The sequence below is a fragment of the Daktulosphaira vitifoliae genome, unplaced genomic scaffold (assembly GCF_025091365.1).
Source record: "Daktulosphaira vitifoliae isolate Bord-2020 unplaced genomic scaffold, ASM2509136v1 Scaffold_1, whole genome shotgun sequence".
Taxonomy (NCBI): domain Eukaryota; kingdom Metazoa; phylum Arthropoda; class Insecta; order Hemiptera; family Phylloxeridae; genus Daktulosphaira; species Daktulosphaira vitifoliae.
Window position 1 is genome coordinate 81,970,375 of NW_026099572.1, and position 22,529 is coordinate 81,992,903.

Below are 22,529 nucleotides of genomic sequence, written 5' to 3' on the forward strand. Positions count from 1 at the left end.
AAAAAAAACGGTAGCACAGTAGGGACGTGGCATAGTTGGGTCAAGTTGAGATGATTTCTGACAGTGATTATAATATCATTAACGCTTTGATGCAAATCTGTAGATAGTGTTTAATTTTAAGAAATTGGTGGTTTATTCTAAAAGCAAAGAAAACTAAATTTTTGTTCTACTTCGACTCCCATTTGCACATAGAAAATAGGTCTTCAGTACAAATTTTTTTTTTTTGAAATACAAGTATCTAAAATAAGCTTTATTTTAACATATATTTAAAAGACACAGTATTCCCTAAACATTTTCAAGAATTAAGTTGAAAATGTTCTACTTTTAAACAAATTTTTATGATTTCAAAAATTCAAAAAAGCTTTTCTTAACTTTGATGAGGCAAAATAAGTATAAATTTATAATTAATGTAAGTTAGATTCATGTAAATTATATATTTATTGGTGGACTCATTACTATGGCAAACCCTTATAAGGTATTTTGAAATAAACAAAAAAAATTTGAATTTTAACACAAAAGTAACATATGGTTTAACTACGGCAGCCATTTGTACGTAAAAAATAGGACTTTGGTACAAATTTTTTTTTTTAATTTATAGTACGTAACATAAATTTTAATTTGACATATGTTTAAAAGATGCAGTATTTCTGAAACATTTTCAAAATTTAAGTTAAAAAAGTTGCTATTTTGAATCCCCTCTTGTGACATGTAAAGGGTCAGATTTTCAAAAATATTATATCAAATAAAAGGGAATTACTTAATATTTCAATATAAAATTTAATTATTTTGATTTGTTCATTTTTCAATTCAAGTTATGGGAATTTTTAGAAAAAATAATGAACGTGATGTCGACATTATTAATTTTAAAAAACGTCATTTTTTAAGAGATTTCCATCATTTGCGGGGAACAAAGGAAAAGTTTTTGATTTTTCAAGGTAATGTCTTAAACTAAATACGATTTGTGATGTTTTAACGGATCGTTGAGTAAAATCGGTCCAGTGATAGCTGAAAAAAAGTAGTGACAGACACAAAAAAATAAACATATCATGGTAAAATTAATACCTTCTCAGCTTTGCATCGAAGCTAAAAATATATATAATTAAGCTGCTAAATTAAAATAATTGAATTCAAACATAAGTTAAACTCTTTATATTTATTTATATTATGGATGTTGTTTAATTGATTAAAATAGTATTAACACTAAATCAACTATTTTAATAATTGTTATAGCCAATTCTAACAAAGAATGAAAATTTCAAGGATAATTTATCAGTTGCTAAAGAAAATGGAGAAATATCAACTTCATTACAACAAAAACCTTTACAACAATTGGAAACTCCACAACAAGATTCTACTGTTCAATCCAAACCTTCAAATTTGCAACAGACATCTATTCAATCCTCCACATTTCCACCCACACAATTATTGTCTCAAATGCATCCAGAACATCATTCAATTCAGCAAATACAGACTATTCAGCAATCTTTTCAACAACAGATCCCTGCTCAGCCATCACTACAGCAGCTTTCAATTAATCAAGTGTCACAAGTTCAACAACCTTCACAGCTACCTGATCACCTATCTCAACAACAGAGTTCTTTGCAGCAGCAAACACACCAATCAATTCAATCTTCAACTCAACAAATAGTTCAACAACCACCAACGCCACAATTAGTTCAGTCGCCACAATTAGTTCAGTCACCACAATCTCAACAACCACTACCACTACAACAACAACAAACTGTTCAGCAACAACCACTACCACTACAACAACAAACTGTTCAGCAACAACCACCACCACCATCACAATCAGTCCAGCAACAACAATCACCATTACAATCAATTCAGCAACAACCTCCATCACAATCAATACAGCAACAACAACCAACACTACAATCAATTCAGCAACAACCAACACCATCACAACAGACAGTTCAACAACAAATTTCCGATCCACAACCACTGCAAGAACAACCACAAATGCAACATTCTCAACAACAAGTACCCATTCAGTCACAAATGCCAAATCTGCAGCTACCTTCACAACAAAATGGTACTCAAAATCCAGCTATTCAACAACTTTCACAAAGAATTCTACCTGATCATCAACCATCTCTTCCACAACAAATAAATATACCGCCAGCTCCACAATTGCAACAACCTCCTGTTCAACATACATCAACATTATCTCCAACCCAAACACAATTACAACCAACACAACAGTTGCACCCTCAGCCTCAATTACTTTGTCAGTCACAGTCTCCACCATCATCTCAACCACAATATTCTACACCCACAGAAACACAAACACCTTCAGTAGTGCATCCTCCAATCATACCACCTGCTCAATCTGTCGAAACACATGTTGCTTCAGATTCCACTTCAAATATTGTATCTTCTACAACACAATCACCGCCAAAAAATCCAGAAACACCAACTTTCCCTACACCTAATACACATGTTGCTAATCATATATACCCTACTCCTATACCTCAGTCATTTTCTCAGTTACCTCCATTTCAAACTCCACCAAATGTTCCAGTTTCTTTACCCAATATGTATCCTCCAAATCAAACTCCTAATAACGGAGCTACGCCCAATTATTCACATCCTAATATTATACAACCTCAGCAGCCTCAATCTACTCCATCATCTGCTAATCATCAGTCTAATAATTTCTCTCCGTATCCACAACAGCAACCTTACCCACCACAAGTTTTGCAAACACGACCACCATATGGTTATCCTCCTCAACCATATCCTCAGTATTCACCACATCCATATTATCAAACACCTTATCAACAATATCCACCACCGCCACCACGAATGGCTTTTCCACAGCAAATAGGTTCTGCTAGTCATTCAGATCCAAATCAACCATCTGAAACTAATGCATACAATCAACACCAATCTGTGACTGGTTCACTAGAAAGAAATGATGAAAACAAGCAAACAATTGGTGAAGAAAAACCTGTAGAAGCTGTAATATCAGGTATTTTATGAAAAAGTTTTTAATTATTTTATGCTGAAATCAAACTTTTATTATTTTCTTTATAACATGCTTAAATTAGTTCCACCTGTATGTATGTTTGTAAGTTTGTATATTTGTAACTCTCCACGCGCCATGTGTTATTATTCTCGCTTATCCCGTTGTCTATGGTCTTGAGACTAGACTGTTGTAACGCATTCACCACACTATTCCTGTATAATTTTATTTTTGGTTTTCATACCTGTACATGCGTTTGTCATCAATATTATATAAATATATATATATATAAACAAATTTTTATTGTTTATTATAAGATATAAACATTTGAAGGTTCAAATTTTTTTAAGTTAATATACATGTATAATACATAAGGGATTACAAATACAAGTAGCCAATTGGTTTTTTATGACGATATTCGCAGATATATAGCCTTTATTATTAATAGTAGTAAGACACAATTGTGAGTTTATAAATACACTAACTGCCAATGCAGAAATTATATCTATTGATATTCATAATTGACAATAAACACTCCGTGACTGTGATAGCGATGTCATAAAAAACAAAAAAGTGAAAAATAAATATAGTGTCATCGTTTATAACAAATTAGTATAACTCAGTAATAGTTTGATAAAGTTAATTCTTCGTATATCACAAAAAAAAGTTTGTCAAAATCATTACCATTATGAATAAATGCATCTCATAATTACTTCCCCCATGATTTTTAGTATTTACTTTATAAATAGTACCTTGTAAAAAGTACTCTTAATCAAATTTTGTAATAAAATAGCAATCAATTTTTAAAGTTAAAATCAATTAAGATTACGTTTCTAAAGATAAATATTTAAAAAATAACTTCTAACCCTATACAAAAATTCTATTTATTATGTATAGAATAATATAAATTTTTTTTATCGCTTTATCGGTCCATTAAGGGCCATAGAGGAGGTTTCTTAACCATTTATACTCCAACATGGGTGGTTAGTCCATCTCCGTGGAGAGGGATGGCGACTCCAAAAATTGAACCGATCTCTCATTCAGCAAATGAATCCTGTGACTTTTGAGACCCCAAGTTTCGAACTCAAGGCAATGTGCGTCAATCACTGCTGCGTTGCTGACTCAAGCATACCGTCCCTCTATGTATAGAATAATATGGCTACTTTTTATTCCAAACACAATGTACATATTAAAATATTTTTTTATTCATATACTCATTTAAGAAAATACATTTTTATTCACCGTCATTAAAATAAAGTTTTAATTTTTCTAGCTTCTGAGAAACTTGGTGCAGAAGAAAACTCCGTTGTTGCACCAACTCAACAACAATCTACCAAAAATGATGAAATCTCATAACTAAGGAAGTAGCAGTTTAAAAAAAAAATGTATATATTTTAATCCACTAGAAGTTAAAAGTATATAGATTTAAGTATAAACTTTTTTGACAGTAAAATATTATTAACAAATATTAAAAAATAATATTATGTAAGATAAATGTATTGATTTATTTTTAAGTCGGTATGAATGATTTATTATTACTTAGTATATAATGAATAAAAATAATGGATAAATTTAGTATTTTTTTTATATACCAATGTGCATTCATTACATATAAAGTGATTATATTATTTAGTATTGAAAATATATTCCTCTACTAAGCAAGAATACATAATTTTGTTTTAATTCTAATTAAGAGAAATGAACATTATTATAATGTAATTATTATTGATAATATTACATAAAAAAATAAAGCTTAAAGTATAATTAATAAAATGTATGGAACTTAATGCAACATATTTTCAAATTAAAACATTTTAAACAATTAAATAAGTCTACAATATACAAACAATATTATAATTTGATTAAAAACAAGTAGATCAAAATAAATACTGATAAAATTCATGTATTGAAAATATAAAGTAACCCTTTATATTAATAAACCTTAATTACACAATAAAATAAAAATAGATTAACTTAAAAAAAATATCTGTTTGGCATAAAAAACAAAAAAATTTAACTGTAAGATTCATAAATTACAAAGTAACGTTCTTTATTATAGAACAATATTTTGAACAATCATACATAAAATGCTATAATTAATACATGTTTGAAGACTATATTCTGGTAAATTATAAAAAAATTTCACTTAACTTCAAACATCACCCTGGTTTCATTGTAAGCATATCTTAATGAACTAATTATAAATGAAAAATATTAGTATGATCTTTGAATGTTAAAATAAATTATTGGTAAAACTATTTAAGGGACATTTAGAAATTGGATATAATATCCTATTTTAATTATGAATGAAAATTGTTCTGGTTAACTAATTAAAGCTGATTTAACCATATCAAGAACTTAAAATGTATTTAACTTAATTATAGGAAATTGCCACTTCATTCTTAAATTTACAAAATAGTTACTCCTTTGAACAATTATTTTACACATAATTTAAAACTTTTTTAGTGAAAGTAAACATTTAATCAAAGGTGTATGACCTAACAAAAAATTAGGAAATCACTATTAAGGAGACAGTGTAGTTCTTAACACATTAATAACTATAATAATTTGATAAACTTAGGCAAATTAAATAGTTATTAATTATTAGAATAATTAAATAAATATATATGTGGGTCAAATTATTAACAAATATTTATCTTTCATACAATTTAAAATTACTAACAATAAGCAATTATATATTAAAAAATTAAAAAAAAAAAGAAATTGTTACTTTTACAAGTGTAATAATGGAAAACTTAAATTTTTTTTATTATTAAGGCATTTAAAGGATAAACTATGATAATGATCACCTGTCACAAGTAATTTAGAATTGTTAGTTAGGAATGATTTAGTACCATAAAAAAATCACATATTTGTCAACAATGTCTTAAATTTATAGGACTAGCTCATTATTATGAAGCAAAACAATAAATTAGAAAATTATACCTAAATTAATACATATTAATATGAAACTTTATACATTTACTAATAATTTTTAAAGACAGTCATGGATACTTATTGCCCATAAATTATTAATTGCCGTTTACTAGATATCCAACGAGTGAATACACAAAATACCAAGATCATGGTAATAGTCAACAGTAATAGAAGACTAGCTATAATTGAAACTTCAAAAAAACCCAACCCTCCATTAGGTGGTGCACCAACTCCTGCCAAAAATGTCCTGAAAATGATATTAATTATATTAGTTTACTTAAAAAACTTCTTAGAAAATTAATCTTACCAATAAAGATAATTTGACTTGGAATAAAATCCATCATTAGGTTCTCCAAATGAAATATTTAAAGCTTTCATCATAAATTGTTGTTCAAACAATTGATTACCAAATAAATTAAACAATGTTGACTTGATCCAATCAGTTTGATTTGAATGATCTTCAATACTATATTGTGTAGTAGATGATGAATTAAATGCATGTGTATCATAAGCTTTAAAAACCACTGGTTTCCAAGTCAAATAACCACCTCCTTCCAAATCTTCTCCTTTAGCATCAATTAAATAACTCTTAAAACAAAATATATATGTTAGGTTTTGATAACAAAATTGAAGTAATACTTTAAAGAATTCTGAATAATTAAAATAAGATTACACAAGTGTAAGTATGATAGGAGTTCTAACCAGAACAAAAATTTTGCATGCCCTGCGGCATTAAGTAAATAAAAATTTATAAATAATTTGTATCATAATTATTAAAAAAAAATTATATTTTTAATAAAAATTTTAATTAATAGATATATTTAATTAAAAATATTTTTAACTTACCGAAAACACACCACCAGAACTGCTGTCATCATTGAAAGTCTTAAGGGTCATTTTTTCAGTTGCATTGTAGGGGTATGAACTAAGAGTAAGTAGTTCTACTGCATAACGTGATTTAGGATTATTTAATGTTAAGTGATCAAGAGTAAGTGTTAATTCACTAGATTCAGGTGTATGTATTAAATGAGGAAACATTAGTCCTTTATCTTCTTTTGCATAAACTTTTAACTAAAATAATGGTATATTTATTTAAAATTGAATATAAATAATTATTTTGGAAGAATTCTAACTAAAAAATGTTTTACAATGCTATTATTCATGATAAAGTGACAATTTTTTATGTTAAGCTTTTTAATTAAATTATTATAAATCAAATATTGACCCAATTATGAATTTACTAAAAATGTAGGATTACATTTAAGTTTTAAATAATTTTTATTTTGCTGAATTAATTTTACCATTAATGAATAATATATTATGGGGATGTGTAAAATATATTTTTAACTTACTATTTTTGTTTCTTTTAAAATTAACGAGAAAAAGCATTTATGTACATATAAAAATTTTATTAGAATTTAGAATAATTGAATTAAAAATATTTTTTACTAAATAACACATCAAAAGTCAGTAAATTAATTTTAATAATTATTAAGAAGATAATAGTTAAACCCTTAAAAAGGTATTTAATGAAGTTTCTTACTGTAATTGAAACATTTCCACGCTTGGTTATACCAACATCACGATATAAATTAGATGATATTTTAACATGCACAGTCTCATTATTATCATTTTCCATTAGATTAACAGTCCAATTTTGAAATTTTCTAAAATCCATGGTAAGAAAATTTGATCCATTTTCAAGGCGTGCTGTATCATTTACATCTACATACTCATACAACTAAAAAATATACATTTGTCCAATCAAATTTTATTTAACTAATTTAAAATTATAAGGCTTGGCTAGATAATATGAACTAATTGAATATTTACAGAGAAGTAGTCTGATATAATTTTTATTACTCACATGGGAATAGTCCAGAATATGTGTTTTAAAATAAGAACTTAATTCAACCAAAAATGTTTAATTTTCTAAAGACTAAGCTGTATATTTTTAAATTAGAATAAAAAGTTAGAGATATTATAGAAAAAATCATTTTAGATTACTAAATCAAAAGAAAGTACAATTGTCATGGCTAATTTTTCATAAATTAACTTATAAAAAATGTATAATAATTAACTTGTGAGAAGCATGGTATTAATGCAAATATTATATAAAACTTAAAAGGAAATAATAAATCAATAAATTCTTAACTATTATTAATCAGCTATGAATTACTTACATTATTAAAAACCGTAGCAAAAGTATATAAAGGAACTTCTGAAAATAAAATTGTATTTGCTGTGTTAGATTTCAACTCGTCATAATTAATTTTAATTTCAGAATTTTTATTAGTCTTAGAAATAATCAATGATGGTTTATATGTAAAACCAAATATAAAATGAATTGTGTCATTAGCACCATCAGCTCGGACATAGGCAAGTTTCAATAATTGTGAACAATTTTCTGGGTATGATAAAGGACAACCTGGATTATATTCAACATTTAACTGAAAAATAATTATTTGTTTTAGATTACAAAAAATTAACGTAATTTACTGGAGAAAAATTACCTTTCTTTCACATATTCCCAAAGAAATAGTTATTGCAAAAATTAAAATTAAACTCTGCATTATAATTTAATAAAAATAATTCCTTATAGCTGTTTTTTAAATTTTACACTTATCTCAAACCAAAATTTTACAGTAATATTGGTTTTAAAATTGAAAAAAATATTACATTAATTTGACAAAACTGTGTAAAAAATGTTGATCTTTGTTTTCCTGAAGCTCTATTAATAATTGTATTGTGTTTACTCATCCGATTGGAATTGTAACCGTCATTGGGCGACGATAATGGTAACAGTCTATAGATAATATATATATGTAGTGCTTTAGGAACAGTGAACAATTGAAAACAGACTGTTAACCGAAGTTCTGGGAATTTATGTTTACATACAACAAAAACAAATATTGTACAGTTGTCTACACTGGATATTCATTTATTTCAACTGTTACGTTATCATTGTGACTTAAATGATAATTCCGGTAATTCCTGAAATTTAAAATGTGTAATTTTTCAAACCTTAGAAGTTTGTTGTTTTAAGTTAAGTAAAAAAAAAATTTAACGTGTATTAAAAATCGTTTTACTATGAATTGACTCAGTAAGTTGCTATTCGATTTCATAATTAATTTAATTTGTCATTTAGCCTATGATTTAGTATGAGAAACACGTAAACTTTTATTTTAGATAAATCTCTTTAAACCTTTTTTGGTCGTTGATAGATTTTATTACATGCTTTAAATCTGGATGAACATACTGCAATGTTAGCCGCCACAAACCCACAAGTAAATTATTAAATTCTTAATATTTTCCTTAATATTAAGGTGATTAACCTTATAAAATATTTTCATTTTTTTTTTCAGTTATAACTATTTAATTGTTATTATCTTCAATATTTAATTTTTTTTCCTCTTTAAAATGTTAAAATTATAAATATTATTATTTTAGGTTTTTATACCTTTTGGGCGGCAACATGTCAAAAATAGATATATAGGTGAAGTAACTACACCATCAGTTGGTTACTATGACCGACCAGAGCTTCATTCTGATGAGTTTTTGCTAAAAAACACTAAGCTATTAGAGATAAATGAATCTCATAAAAAAAATGTAAGTAATGAAATAATTTAATGAATCCATAATTTACTTAATATTGAGCCTTGTGGTTAAAGCATTATTCTTAAATTAAAAATAAAATTTCACTAAAAATGTAGAAGAAATATTTGTAACTATTACTAAATATTGGTTGTAAATTTTTCATCTTAAATTTTATTATGTGATATTTATAGAAAGAAAGTTTTGTATTAAGAGAAAAAGATGGAGCTGAAGAAGAATTGTATGTTAATGGAAAAATAGTTGTGCACAGTAGAGGTAATACATTGAAATCAATTGCAGATAAAGATGATTATTCTCCAAGTAGTCGAACACTTATTTGTACCTATACTATGGAAACTAATGTTAGTCATGCACTATGGACCATATTTAATATATCACCTGAAGATAAATGCAATGAAAAAAATTCTAAAGGTTGTCATAATAATATTTAGTTAAAAATAAAATGATTTGTTCATTAAAACTACAAATTCCTCAAAAAATAAATTATAATCAAAATTATGTTAATTTTTTTTTTTCAATTATTCAGGCAAATTGGTTCCATGTATTTGTATTGTTGATGCAAAAAAAATTAGCTTATTTGCTGAGGGAGGAGATGTGTGGCATACACCACTTTATTTTAAAGTAAGCAAAGTAATACTTATAATTAATAATATATTTTTTTTTAAATTTAACTTTCCAATTTTAGGTCATATCTGTTTGGAATACTAATTTTGGTTTAATAATAGAAAGAGATTTAGGAAATATATCTATTGATATGACTGGAAAATCATTACCATTGCCTACAATTTATTCATTGAGTCAACCTTTAAAGGAAATATTACCATTATTTTTACTTAAACAAGGTGTTTACAACTAATTATCTAAACATATTATCATAATAAAAATATTTATAATAGTATTATTATAATATATATAAATCATGAAAAACTAATTTAAAAAAAACTAGTGTGTTTTATAAATAAACACAAATGAAGAGAAACTTCTATNAATAATAATAAAAAAGTAATAAATTATGTTTTATATTGTCATTTAAATATTGTATTTATATTGATTATATATATCTATTTATTTTAATTAATATAATTATAAAAATAAATTTATTTAATTTAAGTATAATATAAAATATATCTAGCACTATATTTTCAAAAATTAAAGTATTGTTGTTTAATGTGCAATAATTAATTTAATTCAAAATATATACAATTGTACATTTTTTTAAGAATTTATCTTATAAATTATTTATTTAATTTTAACAATTCATTTAAAATAAAAAATGCAGTGCATTTTTTTAAATTCACAAATTATAAATTTAAAGTATTAAGAATAAATTATTATTATTAAAAAGTAATGTATTAATTCGAAATAAATATTTTAATATTTAAAAACAAATTGTATGAATTTAAAGTTCAAAATATTTATTTATGTTATTATAAAATATTGCAAACATTCTTAGAACGTAAACATTAATCATACATATTTACTAATGCGCATGTTTATTGAACTTTTATGTTCATTGAACAATAAAATGTTTGACGAACATTAAAGTTCATAGAACAATATAATTTTGACTGGTATACTTAATAAACAATAGAATCTGTCCTTTACAATGTAATAAACTTTATTTTTCTGACACTTTGTAAAGAAGTTTCACTTCTAAAACTATTTTCTATGTGTTAACTAATAGTCTATTAATTTTAATAAATGATAAATTTAGGAAGTGTTTTACAGTATGCAAGGGATTGCTTAACCACAATAGTTTTTACAAGTACTGATTTAAATATTTGTCTAATGTATGATGTGTTAAGTGGATTGCACAGCGTATGGAAAATTAGAAAACCTACTAATGAAGTATGTAAAATTATTTGGCGATCTTAACAATAAAAAGTTGTTAAATTATATTTTTATAAATTATTTTAGGAATTTAATATAATGTGTGGACAGGATTCTATGTGTTCTACTACAACAAATCCATCTTATATACCAACTAATAGTAATCATGTTCACGCTTTGTCTAATTCTTTAGTGGCTGGTTCAGGGTTTTTAACTGAAAGGTATTTTAATTTGTTTTATTATTTTTATTATAACATTATTTATAATTTAACAATAATGGAATTAAATGGTGTTTGGGGATGTGATGTGTCGCAGTGGATTATTCAGTCACTGCCTTAGCATTGAGATCAAGCTGCCCTGTTTGCTGTTAGTTGCCAGATGGGTGACCATACAAAAACTATAATAATAACACACATCTTGTCTTCTTACTGGTTCCCTCGGCCATAATGAGGTTGTGTCAGGTTGACAGCTGAAAAACCCTGTCAATTCATTTTAAGGTAGATCAGTTCCCAAATGGTTAGGATAGAGACTAAGGAGATGATAATTTATTATTTAATAATCTTTTGTTATAACTTAATTAATGAAAATATATATATATATATATGATTACATTGTTTCCAATAAATGGTTCCAAAAAATGATTAATTTTTTTTAAATAAAATATAATGTGTCTCTAATTAAAATTATATTTAAAATAAATTGAAATTTTATTATCTTTTTTAGTAGTAACTTAAAAACTTAATATCATGACTTTATAAATATTTATTTACAAATGTTATTATAAATAATTGAAATCAAATTCTAGGGTAACCCATAATCATCCAGTAAATTCTAGCCCTTTCACATTTAACAGTAGACGCAGCACACCAAATATTATGTCACCTTTTAATACAATGAGTCCTATGACTGGAGTAAGGTAAATTATAATATTTATTAATAACTACCTAACCAAATAAATAATTTAGTACACTAATTACTTAGCCATTACAATTCACTTGTATGGAATAGCCCTTCAAATACATCAAAACGCAGTTGGCGACCTAATACAACAATCACAGCTAATAGTCAAATATATAATACTCCTTCATCAATGTCTCGCATTGCAAATGCTAGACTTGGTCATGGCAGTATGTATGTTGGAGATAATAATTCAAAACCCGTTAGTCCAGATATTTGTCTTGAATATTTATGGACTGAAAATGATGGAAATAAAGGGTGTGTGTTGTTTTTATTAAAAATCTTTGATTAAAAATAAAAAAATTAAATAAAGTACATCTATATTTTATAAGACATCAAGAAATGAGTGCTGCTACCAAAGTATTTGTTGCTGCCAATTTTGTGAAACAACATTTTTTATGTTATCTTATTCCTTCTAAGAGCCAATTAATATTTGTTGAGATGGATGGACTTGAAAATAATGATATTTCATTAAGAAATTTATCATTTGTATCTGCCAAAGATGCTGCTTATTTATCTGTAAATAAATTATACAATTATTGTTGCTTAAGTTTTTATATAGAAAGACCAACAAATTTTTGTTAACTACATTTTTTAGTCATTAAAATTAATTGTTCTTATGGATTGTCAAAACAGTATAACATTGTACTCTGGAGTTTTAAAAATTGGATCTGTTCAGTTGGGTAGTATGTATTCAGTATTTGATGAGAATACTTCTTACTTTACTGCCACAAATAAATCAACCACTGGTACTCCTTTAATGAGGTGAGAATTAAAACAATATAATTTTTCTACATTCTTAATAATTTTATAAATAATATTTATTTTTATAAATTTCAAATAACCCTTTCAACTTATTTGTAAAAGAATGTTTATATATATATACATTTTTCTTTTTTTTAATTTCATTTTTAATTTTGATATACAATCCTTTTATTTAAACTCAACACTATTAAATTCATTGACTGATTGTTAGCATTTAGTTTTATCAAATGTTGGTTTATATTGTTTGAACAGCCGTAAAAGCTTGTTGAGCTCCACTAGAAATGAAGACTTGCAACATAATATCAACATTAATAACTTTATGCCCTACTGTGAAAATGAAACTCAATTAATGATACCCAGTGAAACCAATTGTTCAGAATCTGTAATTAATTGTTTTAAATCAAAGACAGACATAAAATACTTAAGAGATCCAATAGAGTCACGTGTGACATTAGTATGTACAATATTTGTTTATAATATATTCAAAATATGATTAAATTTAAAAATAATAAAAACTAAATATACATAATTGTTAAGTTATTAAAATGATAACATAATAAAGTTAATTTTTTAGGTTCATCTTGATGGAAGTATGATCCGAGTTGAATTTCCAGTTATAAGTTCATCACCATTAGGTTTGTTAAATCTTACATGTTACTAAAATATTTTAAACAATTTTTCATTTTTATTTTAGTTTCTAAATGCTTGAAAACATTACAAAATATACTTGAAAAATCTGTTGTTATGGAACTAATGGCCAAATGGTACACTATAAGAAATGCCCCTGGGTCTCAAAATATAAGTGGTCATGAAGAATGGATCTTATTTTTAAGGATGATTCTTAAACTTCTAGGATATAATATAGAAGCACTACCTTTAACTTGTGATTCATTAAACGCTAATAATGATACTCCAGCTAAATCAAAAAAACAAAGAATTTTAGATATTGGTAGTGATGAAGATTGGACTTACATGTTAAAATCTTCATTTAGTCGTTCTCGAGGAAATAATATTGCACTTTCCTTGGGTCTCAAAAATAAAATTGAAAAATATACCAATCATGAACTTAGTGATGATTCTACTTCAAAGTATAGCATTGATATCAATGCTTTACTGTTTCCACATATTTATAACATTATATTCGCACTTCATTTAGTGTATGAAGTATGTTTAATGTTTTTACTTATAATCGTAATAGTATTATTCAAGAATCTATATTTCAATCTAAATTATACTTATTATTAATACTTTAACTGACTCAATTCTGAAGTATGAAAGTACTAAAAATTTACTATTATAACTTACCTTAGAATAAATTTGAAATTCTTATAACAATTATAATTTTGAAGTTGTGTCTTAGTTTTCTCAAATAGTGAATATAATTTGCAATATTATTAAAAGTTCATTTAGATAAAAGTATTGGGTTTTCTTACTAATAACTTTACATATTTTGTTTACTAAGTTGGCTTTTAAATTCAGTACGTTCAATAAATATGATATCTCTAATAAAAAAATTTATAACTTTATACCTATCCATTTATGTTTAATTTAATTTTTATTTTTTAAGGACCTTAAACTAAATACTTTGAAGTCTGATTTGTTACCATTAATCGTAGAACTGTTGCACCAATTAGCTTCAGATTTAAAACTAGAAGAATATGTTTATTATTATTGGAAAGATTTTCCACTACTCTGTAATAGAGAAAAAATAATTCAAGTACTAAAATTCTTTGTTTATTATTCAATAAACTTCATGATAATTGAAAATTTTTAAATATGATTTCAGTCAAGACAAATAAGGGATGTCGATGTTAGAATGCTTAGTGTTCCATCATACTTTAAAGAAAGTCCACCTAATATATTCAAAACTTGTTACTTACTAATAAAATACTATACAGCTGATCCATATCCTTGTTTACAAAATGTTAATAGAAGATCCAAAAATATAATTCAGGTAATAAATTGATACAGTTATTATATTATAAGTTTTTATCAGTTATTTTTATATTGTAAAATACAAAAAATTTTCTAAAGCAAATATTTTAGGTAAAATTTAATTTTTAGCAAGTTCAAATTACTATTAAATTTTTTTACAGATTTATGGATTGCTTTGTTTGAAAAATAAATCTAAATTAGAAGCTATTACTGAATTTTTAAATCCTTTAAAAATAAACTTAAATAATCAAGATTCTGTTATATATGAAAAATTAGACATGAAATCACGTGTGTCTAAATATTATCAAGCTACACTTTTTATGTCTAAAATTGGTATATTTATTTTACGTTATTGTATAATAATTTAATTTTTAAATTATATATTTTATGATTTTTTTTTTAGGTGTCACACAACAAACATTGCTAACATATCCTCCTGGTATAGCAATGCTATTATGTGATGTTATTAATAAATGTAGAGAAAATCCACCAAGTAACTGGCCAAAATCTGCTTATGACCTAATTATGCGCGAAGATTTAGCCTCTCAAAACTTAACAAATTTCCATACAATCAATGAAAAAAAAAAAACTATTAATGTGGAAAAATTAATTAATTGGGGTGAAACTAGTGAAGTTGAAAGTGGTGTTATTAAAGATGGAATGGAAAATCTTGATACAGATGTAAAATATACTTGGAATATATATTAAAATGTCTAATTTTGATATAATTTATTAAATTTTTAGGTAATGAAACTTTTATGGAATAAAGATCACCGTATTACTGATGTACGGAACTTTCTTCAATCTTGTCATCCGGTAACTATTGGTATTAAACAACCTCCAGAAGCAAGTGATCATGATTTTATCGAGGAGCAAGAAAAATATTTGTACTCAATATGTTCAAGAACTATGGCTTTACCTATTGGAAGGTTAATGCATAATTTTTTTATATTAAATGTTGACTTATAAATAATATATTGTTTAAAAAATTATCTCTATAACTCAAAAATCTTTTAATAGTTATAACTTAACTTTTCTTAAGTTTAAAAAATTATTTTGATTTTTATGGTTATTTAAATTTTATTATTTATTTAGAGGTATGTTTACTATGAGATCTATTCAGCCTGTAGTTACTGAGCCACTTCCTTTGCCAAAATTATGTTTGTCCGGAAAAACTCCTCGTGGTGCTGCAGTTGAGCTTAGTCATATAGATGTTGTTCCAAATATGAATCTTTGGCCTTTGTTTCACAATGGAGTAGCTGCAGGCTTACGTATTATGCCATCAGCTGATAATATTGATTCAACATGGATTTTATATAACAAACCTAGAGTGAGTTACTCTAAAATATAAATTAAACCATAAAGTTCCATGTAAATTTTCACTAATGATTTGTATCAAACAATAAAAAATACTCAATGAGATTTTTCTTGGTTTCATTTAAATTTTTAATAATTTATGACTACAAGTTTACTTAAATAATATTTTTTTAATGCTTGTTTATTAAAAAAATACTTCATGATAAATTTTAAATTTATAAAAATAAAATTATATTATAATAAAAATATTCAAATTAAAAAATATAATAATAATATACTTTGGTTTGTCCCATTTAATAAATAAAAATAGGTTTCTAGCTTCTCAGCTGATTTTTCCATTTCAATAATTTTATGTTCTTTGTCAGAATATTTGATAGTAGTTTTACAAAAAAAATTATATAATATATATTATAGTAATATTACATTGAGTGTTCAGTATGTTAGGAAACTGGTTTATATTATTCTCATTGTTTGTATCAGTTGACCTGTTTGCTTACTTTTTGAACACCTATATAAAAATAATATAATACATTTTATAATAAAAAAATAAAAACGTTTAGATTTGTAAATATTAATAAAAATAATTTCAGTGATTTTTTTGTTAATTAGTTTTTATAAATAGTATTAAATGATATGTTATATTAAAGCATAATTTGTATATTGTGTAGAATGGAGCTGATGCATTACCAGAACACGCAGGTTTTCTTATGGCATTAGGTTTGAATGGTCATATTACTAATTTAGCTACTATGAATACATATGATTACTTGAGTAGACCTCATGAAATGATAAGTGTAGCTCTGCTTATTGGTTTAGCAGCAGCTAAAAGAGGTATCTAATGTATTTTTAGACATTTTTATATAAAATTATTTTTACCTAAAAATAACACTTGCATTAATGTTATAATATTTGATACAGGTACAATGGATACAGAAATAACACGTATGCTATGCATATTCATTGAATCATTACTGCCTCCTACAACAATTGAGCTAGATATGAGTCAAAATCTTCAAATAGCAGCATTATTAAGTATTGGTTTATTATACCAGAAAACAGCCCATAGGCACATTGCTGAAGCACTTTTGTCTGAAATTGGCCGTCCACCCGGTCCAGAAATGGATAACAGTATAGATAGAGAATCATATTCCTTAGCTGCTTCACTTGGTCTTGGTTTAGTTGTTTTAGGAAAAGGTTCTGATGTAGTTGGTCTTAGTGATTTATCTATTGCTGACATGTTACATTACTATATGGTTGGTGGACATAAAAAACCGTTAACTGGTAAGTAAAATAAAGATTTAGGATTAAAACTTAAACTAAGCAAGACTGGGCTTCTTTGAGACTTAGGACCCATGATTGGTTTATGTAGGAGTTATTTATGCGAGAAATGTACATACCTTTCAAAATGTATTCTAAAAGGGAAGTTTCACCCTTACCCGCTGTGATGATTTTATTTCAATTAGGAGGAGGGTTTATGCCTCAATACTTGAGTATACCTGTACTTTAAACAAATTTTATACAATGAATGCTATTATTACTTTTATATATTTATTTTGTGTATACTTAAAAAAAATATGGTTGTGTCCATAAAATAATTAGCACCTTATTAGTGGTTAATTTTACAATATTTTTTACTTATTTTGGATATCCAAGGCTTAATTTTGAACTGTGAAATAGTTTAATTTTAAATTACTTGTATAGTGGATTTAATTTATCTGTTTAGGTGCACAAAAAGATAAGTATATTAATCCAAGCTACCAAATAAGAGAAGGTGAAATGGTCAATATTGATGTAACTTCAAGAGGTGCCACATTGGCATTAGGAATGATGTATTTTAAAACTGGTAATTTGTGAGTAATTAAATTGAATAACTTTTATGCAAAATAAAATAATTTTTGAAAAAATCTATATTTTTAAGAGCTGTAGCCAATTGGATGAGCATTCCTGACTCTCCTTACTTGTTAGACTTCATTAATCCTGAATTTATATTACTCAAAATGTTAGCTAGAGGATTAATTATGTGGGATTATATAGTACCTACAAAAGAATGGATTGAAAGCTTTGTACCTCAATCAATTCAGCAATATTGTTTAGTAAAGCCAAAACCAGGAATGGCAAATCCTGATCTTGAAACTATTAAGTAATGATAAGTAATTTAGAAAATTATTATTGTTTGAAAAATAACTTTTTTTTTTTTTAGTCAAACATACTGTAACATAATAGCTGGTTGTAGTATGGCAATGGGTTTGCGTTTTGCAGGAACTGCTAATGATGAAGCTTTCAAAACTCTTTTATCATATTGTCAAATGTTTATATCATTGTGCAGTAAGTCAGTCGCTGAACTTTGTGGGAAGTCAACCATTGAAACTTGCATCAATGTTACTCTGCTTTCATTAGCAATGGTAAATATTTAAAGAAATTAATTAAATAATTAAATAATTATTAATAAGAAATTATTAATAATAATTTTCTATTATTCTTGATTAATATTAAATTAAAAAAAAAAAAAATTGTCTATTATCTGACACCTGAGGCCATATTTATCAATTAGGTACTATTAATATTATGAATTTACTTCCTGCATCACTCATATTAAAATTATTTAAAAAAATGTTTTTTCAGTTAGGCCAAGGACCTACAAATAACTTAACTGGCCCCGCTAACATCTACATTTGCCTTCTCTCCATTTTTTTTTTTTAAAGTGTAACTTAAATATTTTAATGACATCAATTTTAAACACATGAAAATCTATACTTATGAATCATATTTTACATCAAAAATTTTGCCGAAAGTCAAAATTTAACAGTTAATAATTATTAAATTGCATACATTATTTAAATCATTATATTTATTGAATAAACAAATTCAGCTAATACAATATTAAAACATTCTATTAATTCAATTAAATTCAATCTTCTATATTTCTATTTAGGTTATGGCTGGAACAGGGGATTTGGAAGTATTACGAATATGTAGATTCTTAAGATCAAGAGTTAGCTCCTCGCCTCTTAGTGTTATTACTTACGGCTCACATTTAGCCACTCATATGGCATTGGGACTATTGTTTTTAGGTGGTGGAAAATACAGTCTTTCTACTACACCTGAAGCAGTTGCTGCATTAATTATTGCATTTTATCCACAATTTCCAACTCATAGTAATGATAATAGGTAAGATAAAGATGTTTTTATATTTTTACACTATCATAAATAGTATAATTCTGACTTACTATAAAAATGTTTAGGTACCACTTACAAGCTTTTCGACATCTTTACATTTTAGCTACTGAGCCTAGGTTAATAATACCTAGAGATATTGATTCTGGAGATTTATGCTATGTTCACTTAAAAGTGGTTTTTTTGGATACTGAATATTATAAAAACCAATTTTATACTATAAAAGCTCCATGTTTATTACCAGAATTGTGTTTGCTTAAAGAAGTATGTGTTGAAGATGAAAGATATTGGTCAGTAGTATTTGAACGTGAACGAAATTGGGAAACTCTTAGGTAATATTTTATTAATGACATTACTTTAAAAATGAATGAATATTTTTAGCTAATTTTCAGGATCATAAAAAATGCTTCAATGCAAATCTGTTAAATTTTTTGTTGAAATGCACTATTTCAAATTAAATAACTCATAAAAAGAATATTTTCGGGAAATTTTCCTNTAAAAATGAATGAATATTTTTAGCTAATTTTCAGGATCATAAAAAATGCTTCAATGCAAATCTGTTAAATTTTTTGTTGAAATAGTGCATTTCAAATTAAATAACTCATAAAAAGAATATTTTCGGGAAATTTTCCTTTTTTTTCGTCATGAAGTTCTCTAAAAAGCTTAATTTGATATATATTTCGGTTTTTCAGACGATTTAGAACATTTTGAAAAATTTTAAATAAAGTTATATATTATTGTAAAAATTGTGAAATTTTAAATATTGTAATACACTATAGGTTTATATTTATATAGTTTAATTAGGATAGACACAAACATTTTCCAAATGTGTTGAAAACAAATTTTTTTACATAAGTGGGTAGTCTCTTGCAAACCTTTCTTTTTCTTTTTTCATTAAATCTTCATAGAAAAACATACCCAAAGAAAGTCTATTGTCTCTAGTACATTTTATTAAAATATCATTAGGATCAGTGTTCTTTTTATAAGTTATAGCAATTTTAAAATGTACAAAAAAAATTTTGAGAAAACCATTTTTTTTACAAGAATGTAATTTTTAAATATATTTCTAAATTTCAAAAATTGTGGTGTTTTTCTCAAAATTTCAATGATATGTTTGAAATAGATTAAAATCGGGTTCTTTTAATGCATAGACCAATAAAATGGATCGAGAGTTGAGAATTTACGTCAGTAGACATAGTAAACCTTCTCAGCTTTGCATTGAAGCTAATATATTCAGTTGTATACCAGTGTTTATAAACTTTTTACCACGACAAAACCTCTAATTGAATTTTATTTTCTTAGTGACCCATCTTAAACATTATAACACCTATGATGGGTGCCACTAAAAATTATTATAAATTAATTAATCATATTTTGGAGACCCTTAATAATTAATTTGTGACTCCTAGTTGAAAAATAAACTGGTCTATGATAAACTTGCTATTTTAAAAATATTCCTTTGAAGTATATTTTAACTATTTCTAACTAACTTATATTATATGTGTGTAATTAAAAATGCGTAACAAAAATATAAACTTTAATCAATTTATTTTTAATATAAAATGTTTAATTAATTTAGAACCATGCTAAATAATGTGAAAACTTTAAAAGTAAAACATAAAGCTGGACATTTATCTTATACAGAAGACCCAAATGGTTACAAATCATTAATGGCCCAAACTCATTCATCCAACGATTTTACATCATGGTCTATTTCTGTGAGTATATAAATTTAAATATCATAATAACAAATTATTAACAAAATAATAATATAATAATCTTTTCAGCCTGAAACTATATATGGATTTTCATCTGATCCAAAAATTGTTCAAATGGTGCGATATTTTTTAAATTTGTCTAATGATACACTTAACAACATGCCAAAAAAATCAGTAATAAGACAATATGCGCAGATATTATTCAATTCTGTTGTTCATGATAAAGTATTCATACTGCCCCTCTGGATGACAATAATGAAAGTAAGAAAAAATTGAATTTTTCATATAATTTGGTTATTATATGTATTATTTTTTATATTCAGATTTTAAATAATTTTCCTCAACCACCAAGTAGTTATTTTTGTTGGCAAATAAAACTATTTGTAGAATCTGCCTACACTAAAGCATGTCGTGAACCACATTCTAATAGTAGACCAAAATTAATTTCACCTCTGGTCGCCATGTCAATAGAAAATATGTGTGAAACTATTATTTCAGATTGGGAATCAGGTATTAAATTATTTTAATATTTACATATCTTTAATAACTTTTTATTCAACAAATATTTTACATTACTTTTTTTTTAATAATTTTTACAGTTTTTAACTATTATAAAAGTATATTTTTTATAATTTGTCTCTAATAAAAAGAAAAAATATATATATATATTTTTTTTAATAGGGCGGGACACTGTATGTATGTGTGATATTATAATAAAATCTAATTATATATTTTATTAAAATTTGACAGATGATGGAGTTACAGTTAAAAAATGTTGGGACACAACTTTAAATGATGTTTCAAATATCAAATTGATTAAAAGTGCCTACTGTTCGTTATTAGATATCCCTTTCAAATCAAAAATACCAAATTCAGGTAAACTGATCACATTTGTTCAATATAATTACTATCCTAAGTATTTATAATAATTACAGTCAATTATTTTTATAGCTTTCATGTCGCCATTGGCAATGTATGCAAGTACCAGAAATATGTACTTATCAACAGAATCAATTAATAAGTTATGTTCACAATAATTTTTAAAATCAGACGTTTTACATTTTTTAAGTTTAAATAAAACAATATTTATACATTATTGCAGTTTTTTTTTTAAGATTTCATAATGATATATATTCTTAGATTTAATACCTACTATCCAAACATTAGATATATTTTCTAATAAAAGTTTTATAACATTTTATTATCCTGAAATGAATGGCAAGGAAAACATTTATTAATAAATACAGGAGCCGTTGATTCCTCAAGTCTTTAAAGGTTCATTGAAGAAAATGTAA

At 25.5% G+C, this 22,529-nt stretch overlaps 3 protein-coding genes across 11 annotated transcripts in view; 2 read left to right on the forward strand and 1 right to left on the reverse strand.

Moving 5' to 3' along the window:
* The window catches only part of LOC126910264 (uncharacterized), a 16,205-nt gene extending 11,554 nt beyond the window's left edge, over positions 1–4,651 (forward strand). For 5 of the 6 annotated variants that reach the window (XM_050692672.1, XM_050692677.1, XM_050692675.1 and 2 more), the window contains 2 exons: positions 1,231–2,992; positions 4,260–4,651. In XM_050692672.1, coding sequence (XP_050548629.1) covers positions 1,231–2,992; positions 4,260–4,342 — 1,845 coding nt within the window. In that variant the 3' untranslated portion in view covers positions 4,343–4,651. The remainder of the gene's footprint in view (positions 1–1,230; positions 2,993–4,259) is intronic. The other variant, XM_050692674.1, reaches the window with a different exon arrangement.
* A 360-nt stretch (positions 4,652–5,011) lies between these two features.
* On the reverse strand, positions 5,012–8,703 carry LOC126910274 (glycosylated lysosomal membrane protein B-like). Of its 3 annotated transcripts, none has more exons than XM_050692693.1 (7): positions 8,437–8,703; positions 8,107–8,373; positions 7,467–7,664; positions 6,770–6,994; positions 6,231–6,511; positions 5,973–6,170; positions 5,012–5,180 (listed from the first exon to the last, which is right to left on the reverse strand). In XM_050692693.1, exons 1-6 carry the CDS (start codon positions 8,494–8,496, stop codon positions 6,002–6,004), a joined length of 1,200 nt encoding a protein of 399 aa, XP_050548650.1. In that variant the 5' UTR covers positions 8,497–8,703; the 3' UTR covers positions 5,012–5,180; positions 5,973–6,001. The 3 variants fall into 3 exon arrangements, with proteins under 3 accessions (XP_050548650.1, XP_050548649.1, XP_050548648.1); XM_050692692.1 differs by having other exon boundaries at positions 5,967–6,170; XM_050692691.1 differs by lacking the exon at positions 5,012–5,180 and having other exon boundaries at positions 5,465–6,170; positions 8,437–8,702.
* Positions 8,704–8,891: 188 nt separating this feature from the next.
* Positions 8,892–22,330, forward strand: LOC126910263 (anaphase-promoting complex subunit 1). Of its 2 annotated transcripts, XM_050692670.1 has the most exons (33): positions 8,892–9,026; positions 9,113–9,210; positions 9,374–9,532; positions 9,712–9,949; positions 10,065–10,159; positions 10,224–10,380; positions 11,253–11,386; positions 11,456–11,589; positions 12,174–12,284; positions 12,350–12,583; positions 12,658–12,844; positions 12,924–13,090; positions 13,343–13,544; positions 13,665–13,725; positions 13,785–14,254; positions 14,658–14,807; positions 14,877–15,044; positions 15,187–15,358; positions 15,429–15,706; positions 15,770–15,954; positions 16,121–16,355; positions 17,011–17,173; positions 17,261–17,623; positions 18,066–18,192; positions 18,261–18,482; positions 18,543–18,744; positions 19,275–19,510; positions 19,585–19,848; positions 21,096–21,234; positions 21,304–21,495; positions 21,558–21,744; positions 21,985–22,110; positions 22,186–22,330. In XM_050692670.1, the coding sequence occupies exons 2-33, from the start codon at positions 9,187–9,189 to the stop codon at positions 22,269–22,271; spliced, it is 5,868 nt and encodes a 1,955-aa protein (XP_050548627.1). In that variant the 5' UTR covers positions 8,892–9,026; positions 9,113–9,186; the 3' UTR covers positions 22,272–22,330. The 2 variants fall into 2 exon arrangements, with proteins under 2 accessions (XP_050548627.1, XP_050548628.1); XM_050692671.1 differs by lacking the exons at positions 8,892–9,026; positions 9,113–9,210; positions 9,374–9,532; ... (3 more) ...; positions 11,253–11,386; positions 11,456–11,589 and adding an exon at positions 11,705–11,865.
* The last annotated feature ends 199 nt before the right edge of the window (positions 22,331–22,529 follow it).